Source organism: Urocitellus parryii, chromosome 7 (genome assembly GCF_045843805.1).
Source record: "Urocitellus parryii isolate mUroPar1 chromosome 7, mUroPar1.hap1, whole genome shotgun sequence".
In the NCBI taxonomy this organism is placed as follows: Eukaryota; Metazoa; Chordata; class Mammalia; order Rodentia; family Sciuridae; genus Urocitellus; species Urocitellus parryii.
Genome location: NC_135537.1, coordinates 168,598,085 through 168,610,110, shown reverse-complemented (window position 1 = coordinate 168,610,110; position 12,026 = coordinate 168,598,085). Strand labels below are relative to the sequence as shown.

The window sequence follows — 12,026 nt, the reverse complement described above, 5'->3', positions numbered from 1 at the left end:
GAAAAGGTATACTCATATACTGCTGGTGGGACTGCAAATTGGTACAGCCAATATGGAAAGCAGTATGGAGATTCCTTGGAAATCTGGGACGGGAACCACCATTTGACCCAGCTATCCCTCTCCTCAGTCTATACCCAAAGGACTTAAAAACAGCATACTACAGGGACATAGCCACATCAATGTTTATAGAACAATTCACAATAGCTAAACTGTGGAGCCAACCTAGATGCCCTTCAGTGGATGAATGGATTAAAAAAATGTGGCAAATACACAATTTTACTCAGCATTAAAAGAGAATAAAATCATGGCATTTCCAGGTAAATGGATGGCATTGGAGAAGATAATGCTAAGTGAAGCTAGCCAATTTCAAAAAACAAGTGCTGAATGTTTTCTCTGATCTAAGGAGGTTGACTCATAGTGGGGTAGGGAGGGGGAGCATGAGAGAATTAGATGAATTCCAGATAGGGAAGAGAGGTGAGAGGGAAAGAGGTGGGCAGGGGAATAGCAAGGGCAGTGAAATGTGATGGACATCATTATCCAAATTACATGTGTAAAGACTCGAATTGGGTATCAACATATTTTATATATAAACAGAGATATGAAAATTGTGGTATATATGTGTAATAAGAATTGTAATGCAAAAAAAGAAAAAACAAAGTACGTAATAAAGGCATGAGTTGGTGTGAATATACTTTGTATACAACCAGAGATATGAAAAACTGTGCTCTATATGTATAATAAGAATTGTAATGCATTCCGCTGTCATATATAAATTTTTAAAAATTAATAATTTTTTGTGCATTAAAAAAAGCTTGGGAGAAAATAATAAATAAAACTCTTTGAGATTACAAAAAAGAGTATCCTGAAGGAATGTAAATTTTCTTTTTCTCTCAATTAAACAAATTTATTATTTATTATTTATTAAACAAATAAAAGGTTATAGCACTAATTCAGATCCCTTAAAAAAACATATTTCTAAAATATCAAACAGAATCAACGTAGCATAGTCACTTACCACTTGACCTGTTTTTGCGACTTGATTTCCCACCAGTAAGAAGCATCTTGAGACTATTCCGAAACATGGTTATACTGTTCTAGTACAAAACTGTAAAAGAAAATATGGAACAATGTTTTAAGACTTAATTTTCTATTCAAAATTTTTGTAGTAATTAATTTTTAAATGTATATACACAATTAACTATGTTTAAATATATAAAAATTATATCCATATAACAAAAAAATGACCAAAAAACCCTATTAAACATTTAATTATGCAGTTCCTTAAAAGTGTACTATGACTATGAGCAGTAGCACACACTTATAGTTCCAGTTACTCAGGAGGTTGTAAAGATCACCTGAGTTCAGGAAGGAGTTTGGGGCCAGCCTGGGCAACATAACAAAACTCCATCTTAAAAACACACAAGTATACTACTATACTTTGAGTACGCTAGAAACAAAGGTGGATTATCACTGAAGACACACAGAAACAGAGAACATAATTAGGTGGCTATAAATTCAGTCTTTTACTTGATTCTTCATTTCTGAAACAGTTTTCCCACATGTAGTCTGTCTCTCCACACCTGACCTTTTTCTCTTTCCCTCTCTCTCTATATATCACTTGCAAACTTTCCACTGGCAAGCCAAATTCCATCTCAAAAGACTACTGATATACATTAATCAGTGTCTATCCTCCCTATGTGTTTCTATCACAGAAAAACATTTCCAACTTCTCTATATTACCATCTCAAGGATCTTTATAAAAAAAAATGTCTTCTTTTTCTTTCTTACACAACTTAAATATTTTCCCCTACTGAACATCATATTTCAATATATTCTAGTGTGTCCTGTCCAAAAATAAAGTCCAAATTTATCTTCCCCAAAGGTCCAATTACTGCTCCCAATCCTTGTTGTTCTTCATAGCAAAATTTTCCCAAATTATTATCAATCCATGGTATGTCCAGTAGAATGAATGGAACAAACATGAAGTAGAGCATGAGTCAATGGATAATATCCAAACCAAAGAGTGAAAAAGGTTGAAAAAAATATAGAAAAGAGTATTATTAGCATATGAAACTTATTGAAAAGTTCTAGCATGGGGCTGGAGATGTGGCTCAGCGGTAGCGCGCTCGCCTGGCATGCGTGCGGCCCGGGTTCGATCCTCAGCACCACATACCAACAAAGATGTTGTGTCCGCCGAGAAATAAAAAATAAATATTAAAAATTCTCTCTCTCTCTCTCTCTCCTCTCTCACTCTCTCTTTATTAAAAAAAAAAAAGAAAAGTTCTAGCATGCATATAATTGAGATTTTTAGGAAGAATGAGAATATTTGAATAGTAGAAATCAACAGACTAACAGATGACTTTCAACAAAAATGATGAAAATCAGAAGACAATGGGATGATGTCTTTAAAATTCTAAAAGAAAATAAATGCTGTCAAAAATCTACACTTGGATAAGGATATCTTTGAAAAATGAAAATGAAGTAAAAGATAATTCAGAGAAGCAAAAACAATAATTAGTAAAAGGAATACTAGAAGGTGTTCCTCAAACACAAGTAAATCATACCTTAAAAGTGCTTAAAAAATACAAAAGAAAGAGCCACAGAATGAGTCAATATGTTGGTATATATACATGAAAAATAGTAAAAAATAAATAAGTAAATAAAATCAATCTTCATAATTTAAAAACAGATGTAGACTTAAAATAGTGACAACAACCTAAAAGAAGTAGGATAAATGATCTAAAGTTTCTAAACTACCTTTTGTCTGGTAATAATAAACAATTTCTATTAGACTTCTTTAACTCTAAAACTCATGTAGTAGTCTCTAATGTCTCTTAAAATTAATTTAAGCAATAAAAAGAATAATTTAAAATATCTTACAACCAAAAAAGATAAGGCATAAGAAAAGGTATCACAGTATAAGTGGACAAAATACAAAACAAACAGTAAGATGAAAATTGGAACTCAAATTACATCCATTATCATGTTAAACATAGTAAAAATCATATGTAGACACACAGAGATTAAATGTAAAGTGATAGAAAAATATATACCATGCAGAGGACAACTAAAAGGAAGCTGCTGCAGGTATACAAATTCCAGTCAAAACAGATGTAAGACAATATACATCATTAAAGTAAAATGGTTGTGAGCATAATTGAGAGGTAGAGTTTTTGCCTAGCAAGCACAAAACCTTGGGTTCCATACCATAATGCTAAATCTGAATGCTCAAAGTAACAGAATTAACAAAGCTTTAAAATAGACAAGGCAAAAGTATAGCCAGGCACAGTAGTGCACACCTATAATCCCAGCGACTCAGAAGGCTAAGACAGGACTGCAAGTTTAAGGCCAGCCTTGGAAACTTAGCAAGACACTAGCTCAAAAAATAAAAAGGGTTGGGGATGTAGCTCAGTAAAGCACCCTGGGTTCAATCCCCAGTACCACGAATAAATAAAACAAAACAAAAGTATGTAAGACTAAAAAGATGAAAGACAAATAAAAAAATCACATACCTTTGTAAACAGCTATAGGGTCAAGCAGGAAAAATATACTAAAATATAGGGATTTGAACTATAAAATTAACCAACTATTTATGCACATATATATGTATATATAAAATGTTCTTCCAAATAAGAACAGAATATACTAACTATACACAAAATACATATCAAAATAGACCACATTTTGTGTTAAACAGCAAGTCTTAATAAATTTCAAAAGACTAAAGTCTTTCCTAGTATATTTTCTGACTACAATGCAATGAAGCTAGAAGAGAATATTTGTTTTAAATCTAGTAAATCTCCTATGAATTGACTAGTGATGGACTTCTAAATAATCCATGAGTTGCAAAAGTAAGTAAATCACAATGGAAATTTAAAAATATTTGCAATGAACTATAATGAAAATATAACTTACAGAAACATAGAAAAAACTAAAGCATTGATTGTAAAGGAATTTACACTTTAAGTGTATGTATTAGAAGTAAAGAATGATACTCAATATTAAGTTTCTTTCTCAAAAACAGTAAATCAAATCCAAAGGAAGGAAAAGAGAAAAGAGCAGAAATTAATGAAATAGAAAACAAATGCAAACCAGAAAAGCAATGAAACTGCCAAACCCTTAGCAAAGCTGATCGAGAAATAAAAAATTACCAATATCAGAAATGAAATAGGGAACATCATTTCAGATTCTTAAGGGTCTAAAAAGTAGACCCTTATTAACTTTATACCAAATTTAACATATTATATGAAAAGAACCATTTCTTTGAAAAATACAACTTACCATATAAGTTTGAACAGCAACTGTATTATTAAATAAATTGAGCTCTATTATTAAATAAATTCAATTTATCAAACACTCTTCCCAAAAAGAAAACTATAGGGCCAGATTTTTTCACTGATGAATTCTATTAAGCTGTCAAGGAATAAACAACACTAATCTTATAAACATTAAGAAAAGGAAAGGAAATCTTCACAACATATTTTATGACAGCAGCATGATATTACTCTCCAAACCTAACACATAAGGAAACTGCACATCATATATGCCTCAGGAACACAGATAACCAAAACTTTTTTTTTTCCAATTCTCGACAGAGACTGAATAAAATGTTGCTGAAAAAACATTAAAGACAATCTAAATAATTGGAGATATATAATGTTCATGGATTAGAAAGTTCAGTATGGTTAAAATTATACATACAGCTGGGTGCAATGGCACATGCCTGCCTGTAATCTTAGAGGCTCGGGAGGCTGAGACAGAAGGATCATGAGTTCAAAGCCAGCCTCAGCAATAGCAAGGCACTATGCAACTCAGCGAGACCCTGTCTCTAAATAAAATACAAAATAGGGCTGGAGATGTGGCTTAATGGCTGAGTGACCCTGAGTTCAATCCCATCCAACCCCCCCCAAAAAAATTACATGTACATGTGTAGTTTTATTATATTTATATATAATTATATATATTATATGTGTGTGTGTGTGTGTGTATATATATATATATATATATATATATATATATATATATATATATATAAAACATAGAGTAAAAGAACCCTTATATAAAAGTGAATGCACTGAATTATTTTACTTAGACCAAACTCAAGAACAGATTAATTAACAGTAGAAAAAAATAACAATGTTTGTCTCTGGGCTCCCCCAGAGTTTTCCATATTCTAATCTCCAGAATTTGGACTAACTAAGAATGTTCATGAGCAAACTTTCCAGGATGTGTCTTGATGGAATCTGGGATATACAAGAATATACATTTGCCAAAACTCAGCAAATGTTTACAACAGATTTATGCATCACATTTTATTTAAATTTTACTTAAAAGAACAATGTAAACAAACAATGAACTCTCCATGATGATATTCATGCTTAAATATATAGGGAAAGTAAACCCATTCGGCAATTTACTTCAAAATGCATCAAAAAAATAAGATGGATTAACAGATGGAGGCATACACAGGAAGGTGGCTATGTGATAAAAGTAATTACAGCAAAATTTAACACTAGACTCAAAGTAGCTAACTAAAATTATTCACAATTATTTAAATAATTGCTCCTACCTTTCCAGAGAACTGCCCTTGGCTGACTGGAATCATCTTGCCTGGGAGTTTCAAGTCTCCCTACCCTAATCCTAGAAAGGCCCTCAGGCAATGACTGATTAATAGGGTACAAAAGACCAGTAATCCTTAACTCAAGGAGGAAACAATTTTGTGGTATGATTTATGCTCCAAAACTTCACCCATCTCTCCTTATGCTTATTTTTATTCAAAACTTTACCTATATATAAATGACATATATGTCTTTCTGCTCAGTATCAGTTCTCCCACTAAATATAAGCTCCCATTTGGCATGGAAGCTACTTGTATAATTCACTGTTACCTCCCTGTAACTAGAGATAAGATCTAGTATACAAGAGTTGCTAAAAAAAAAATATTTACTGAATTTATCAATTATATTTCTCTTGTATGTTACTGTCTACATCAGATCCCTTGTAGAGAAACTTGGTCTTATATATATATCTTTTTATTCTCAATACCTAGTTCATGAGAGGCTCTCAATACAGCTTAAGGAAATAAAGGAAATGAACAAAGACTTAATCAGAATATTAACCTAGTGCAGTTGGGGATATGGCTCAGTGGTAGAGTGCTTGTCTAATATGTGCAAGGCCCTGGGTTCAATCCCCGGTAACATAAAACAAAACAAAAAGAATATGAACCTAACAGAAAGTAAAGCATATGATGTAAATAAGTTTCAATGGACCAAAAAAAAAAAAAAAAAAAAAAGAGGTTCTGAATCAGCTGGAACAATAAGAAATGAGTATTACATAGGGTGAATGAACACTAGGGATAGTCAGGAAAAGGCATGAAAATTCTAGACATAGCTCAAAGTTTTACCTGGAGGAGCCAGATGCAGTGGCACATGCCTGTAATCCCAGCAGCTTCCGGGTGGGGGTGGGGGGGCTGAGACAGGAGGATAATGAGTTCAAAGCCAGCCTCAGCAACAGTGAGGTGCTAAGCAACTCTAAATAAAACACACACACACACACAAAAAAAAAACTGTCTCTAAATAAAATACAAAAAAGGGCTGGGGATGTGGCTCAATGGTCTAGTGCCCCTCAGTACCTAAAAAAGTTTTACCTGAAGGAAAATCAAGAAAGTTCTAGTCATAGTTCAAACTTTTACCTGTCTCAGACCCTCCTAATATTTATATAAAATATTTATATTAATGTTGTTCAAAGTTTCAAAAGGACAAAAATATAAATAACAGATTATTAAAACAAATTATTATTGAAAATTTAATAAGATTAAGAGTCAAAAATGATAAAAAAACCCTTATCTAAAAATCTAAAAGATGATACCCTAACGTTAATAGACATAAAAAATTTTAATACAGGTAATAAAATAAATACACTAATTTAATTGAGGAGGTATAAATATTTTTTTCTTTACTGGTCCTAAAACATTTTATAAAAAATAACAAATGCATGAGAAATGAAATAAACCACAAAATCATTTCTAATCACTTCTAATTGTTTTAACTGATTTTGACATTATGTTATCTGATGACTCCTAAGTTTTTATGTTTGTGACACCTGCTCTAAACCACCCACAAGAGGCACTGACTTATTAATGGTTCACCAAGGGTGGAGACTAATATCTTATTTCAATGTTTCCTTACACTATTTTATTAGTGCACAATCAATTTTCATTCTTTTTTTATTTATCGAACCCAGTGCCTCACATATTCGAGGCAAGTGTTCTGTCACTGAGCCACAACCCCAGCCCTCAATTTTCATTTTCAATGTTCATCACTCCTGTGTATTTAAAGCCCTTATCTGATCCTGTTGTTCAAAAAAAGAGAGCATGCTATTACCCAAATATTTACATAATTAAAATAATGAAATTAACTATTAAAAACTTTTGCACTATTCTTATAATCAGGTATTTCCTTAAACATCTCCACTCTAGGGGATATGGATGTATAACTCAGTAGTAAAGCACTTGCATAGCATGTACGAGGCTCTGAGTTCAATCCCTAGTGCTGCAAAAGAGAGAATAATTTATTAAATCCAAAAGGGCTCCCCCAGAGTTTTCCATATTCTAATCTCCAGAATTTGTGGATGTGTTACCTCACCTGAGGAAGGATCTTTGAAGATGTGATTAAATTAAGAACCTTAAAATAGGGAGATTATTCTGGATTTTATCCAGGTGGGCCCTATGTAGTTAAAATGGTCCTTAAAAGATAAAGAAGGGCAGAAGACTAAGGGAAGAAATGATGACAAAAGCAGACATCAAGTGATAGGGTCACAATCAAGGACTGTGGACGGCCTCTAGAAGATAAAAAAGGCAAGAAATAAATTCTCTCCCAGAGCCTCCAGAAGGAACACAGCTAAACCAAAACCTTCTTATTAGTTCCATATAAAACTAACTTCAACCTTCTGGCTTTCAGAAATCTAAGAACTATAAAATATACATTTGTGTTGTTTTAAGCCACTAAATTTGTGGTAATTTGTTACAATAGCAATAAGAAACAAATGCAACTACAATAGCAATATGCATAACATTTTGAACAGCTCCTTCCATCAATATTTCAAAATGCTCCCTTCTTTAAAAAAGAAAATCCTTTCTTGGTGCCCTCTCCCACAGTTCACCCATTGTCACTGCATTGTCTTCTATCATCTGGACAACCAATTTTCCTCCAGGTGAAATTCTGAAACAACTCTCATCTAGTATTTTCAAGTCCAGAAAAATTGTCATCATCATCAAGTGGTTCAATCATTCTTTATTTGTTCTCACTCATCTAACTTTTCTAACCAAAAAAGCCTGTCTAATTCCATGTGTTTTTCACGTATACTTTTCTCTAGATTAGCTAGGTTAGCTCTATCAATTAAAATTCCCAAATCTTTAATACCGTATTTTATAATTGTTATTTTATAATGCTATAATCCAAGTACTATATTTGATTTCCCCACTAAATATATAAATGCTCCATGAGGCAGTGAACCATTTGTCATGTTATTGTCATTCATGGAATTGCACATTACCTGGCACATATTTCATGTTCAATAAACAATAAATGAATGAAGGGCAAAGCCAAGAGAAAGTCATACACTGTATCTGGTAATAAACATCTAACATAGATAAGTTTCAACACGAATCAACATGAGGCATAATTTTTACAAAATAAAAGGAGCATGCATCCACTTATTCATTCAGCAAACATCTATGTGGTTGTAATCGTATACTAGGCACTGTCTTAGGTATTGAAGAGACAGTAATGAACAAAACAATCTGTTTCCTCATGAAGTTTATAATCAAGCTAATCAAAGGACAGGAATGCCTTTTTAAAGTATCTGATTCAAATCCAAAAGACAATACAAAAAGATAAGGTCTCTACAAATACCAACAGGAAATAATCTTTTAAAAGAGACAAAAGATAAAAAAAGACAAGTGAGAAAAGGTAAACACATGCACACAGAATTAAAACCTATATTGAAATATATGAAGAGTTGATACTGTAAAAAATAATTCACAATAGAGAAAACCTGACATGCTTCCAAGATTAAGAACCCAACCCCTAACAAACACCAGTATCCTGTTCTTGATACTTTGTAAACTGAATTTCCACTTTTTAAACCTACTATAATTTCTTTTTGAGAAAAATCGTCCCATCTAGTTCTTCAGTTTTTGACCAAAAGTTACATGCAATATTCTCTTATCAATCTACACTATCTCTGTCCTTAGATCTCCTTTTTTCTCTACTGCCTTCAACTAATAGTTACTCTTTGCTACTATAAATCAAGTAATAGTCTAAGTGCTGGAGACATGAAGTTCAAAAAAAAAAAAAGGAAATGTTTTTCTTCTCAGTTTACACACAAGTTCACATATTAATTTCAAGTAGTAGAAATACTAAGAAGAAAAGTGAAGAGTAATAGTGATTGAAATAGAGTATACACTTTCATAAATAAGATCAGAGAAGGCTTCTCTGAGAGGATGACATTTGAGCAGAGACCTGAATGAAGTGAAAGAATAAGCCTGCAGAATGTATATGAAGACTCAGGCAAGGAAAAACCAATTGTAAAACATACTGAGGCCACAATGAGTTTGGCATGATCAAGGAACAACAGGAAGGTCTATGTGGCTAGACAAGAATCAGAAATGGTAAATGAGGTCACAGAGGTAACCAGGATTCAGATTATATGTGGCACCACAGACCCTGGCAAAGACTTTGAATTTTTTTCTTAATGGAAAACCATTAGAGGACTTTGGTGAAAGGCTACTACATAAACAACAGATTACAGGTGCCCAGGATATAACTCAGTGGTCGAGTGCTTGCCCTGCATGTGCAAGGCCCTGGATTCAATCCCTAGCCCCCCCCCCAACAGACACATACACAAAACCTGTAGGAAGACCAATTAGAAAGTTCCTAGAGTAGCCCAAGTAAGAAATGATGAGGACTATCACTATTCTTTCCAAAGAATCATCTCTTTTTTTTTGAAAGCAACATTTGTATATATTTTGAGAATGGGGAGAGTTGGCAATAAAAAAAAAAGTTAACAAAATGTATCTTAAGAGACTATTTGATTACATCAGAACAGTGTTGTTTTTTTTAATGACAGAAAGGAATAATAATATTGACAGAAGAAACATGAAGAATAATTTTTTCAGTTAAAATTTTAATTCTGACACTATATGGCATAAAGTGTTCTTGCTTTTAAGTGTGATGATATTGAAGTCTCTCAGGCTACTAAAACATGACTGCCTAGTTTATCCTCAAAATTTAATTAACTTAATTAACTAGAGGTCCTCCAGGACCTCTTTTCACTATTTTCATTAACCCAACCCACAACTGTATTTTTTAATTTATTTATTCTAACTTGTTACATATGACAGCAGAATGCGTCATATTACACATACAGAGTACAATTTTTCAAGTCTCTGGTTGTACACAAAGTATTTTCACACCATTCGTGTCCTCATACGTGTATTTAGGGTAATTATGTTTAACTCATTCCATTGTTTTTCCTACCCCCATGCTCCCTCCCTTCCCCTCCCTCTCCTTTGCCCTATCTGAAGTTCCTCCATTCTTCCCATGCTCCCCACACATCCCCATTATGAGTCAGCATCCTCATATCAAAGAAAACATTTGACCTTTGTTTTTGGGGGGATTGGTTTATCTTACTTAGCATTATATTCTCCAACTCCATCCATTTACCTTCAAATGCAATAATTTTATCCTTTTAATGCTGAGTAATATTCCATTGTGTATATACCAGTTTTCCCTAATCATTCATTAATGAAGGGCATCTGGGATGGTTCCACAATTTAGCTACTGTGAATTGTGCTGCTATAACATTGATGTGGCTAGTTACTACAATATGATGTTTTTAAGTCCTTTGGGTATAAACTGAGGGGTGGGATATCTGGGTCACATGGTGGTTCTATACCAAGTTTTCCAAGGAATCTCCATACTGCTTTCCAGATAGGCTGCACCAATTTGCAGTCCCACCAGCAATGTATGAGTGAGCCTTTTCCCCCACATCCTAGCCAACAGTTATTCTTGTTTGTATTCTTAATAGCTGCCATTCTGATTGGAGTGAGATGAAATCTTAGTTTTGAATTGCATTTCTCTAAATGCTAGAGATATTGAACATTTTTTCATATATTTGTTGATTCATTGTATATCATCTTCTGAGAAGTGTCTGCTCAGTTCCTTGGCCCATTTATTGATTGGGGTTTTTTTTGGGGGGGGTATTAAGGTTTTTGAGTGTTTTATATATCCTAAAGATTAGTGCTCTATCTGATGTGCTTGTAGGCTCTCTATTCACTTTTTTTTTTTTTTTTTTTTTTTTTTTGGCTGAGAAGAATCTCTTCAGTTTAAAACCATCCCATTTATTGATTTTTGGTTTTAATTCTTAAGCTATAGGAGTCTTATTAAGGAAGTTGGGGCCTAATCCGACAGGATGGAGATTTGGACCTACTTTTTCTTCCATTAGATACAAGGTCTCTTGTTTAATTCCTAGGTCCTTGATTCCCATTGAGTTTTGTGTGTGGTGAGAGACAGAGGTTTAATTTCATTTTGTTACATGTGGATTTGCCATTTTTCCAGCACCATTCGTTGAAGAGGCTATCTTTTCTCCACTATATGTTTTTGGTGCCTTGATCTAATATAACTATAATTATGTGGATTTGTTTCTGGGTCCTCAATTCTCTACCATTGGTCTACAGGTCTATTTTAGTGCCAATACCATGCTGGTTTTGTTACTATTGCTCTGTAGTATAGTTTAAGGTCTGGAACAGTAATGCCACCAGCTTCACTCTTCTTGCTAAGGATTGCTTTGGCTATTCTGGGTCTCTTATTTTTCCAGATGAATTTAATGATTGCATTTTCTATTTCTATGAGGAATATCATTGGTATTTTGACTGGGATAGCATTAAATCTGTATAGTGCTTTTGGCAGTATGTTCATTTCGACAATATTAATTCTGCCTATCCAAGAGCAAGGTAGATCTTTCCA

At 33.3% G+C, this 12,026-nt stretch overlaps 1 protein-coding gene across 1 annotated transcript in view; it reads right to left on the bottom strand.

The window, feature by feature from the left end:
- The window catches only part of Tanc2 (tetratricopeptide repeat, ankyrin repeat and coiled-coil containing 2), a 412,218-nt gene that overhangs the window by 364,480 nt on the left and 35,712 nt on the right, over window positions 1-12,026 (bottom strand). Inside the window, exon 2 of the mRNA XM_077800862.1 lies at window positions 1,016-1,105. Within this exon, the coding sequence (XP_077656988.1) occupies window positions 1,016-1,082 (67 nt within the window). The 5' untranslated portion in view covers window positions 1,083-1,105. The remainder of the gene's footprint in view (window positions 1-1,015; window positions 1,106-12,026) is intronic.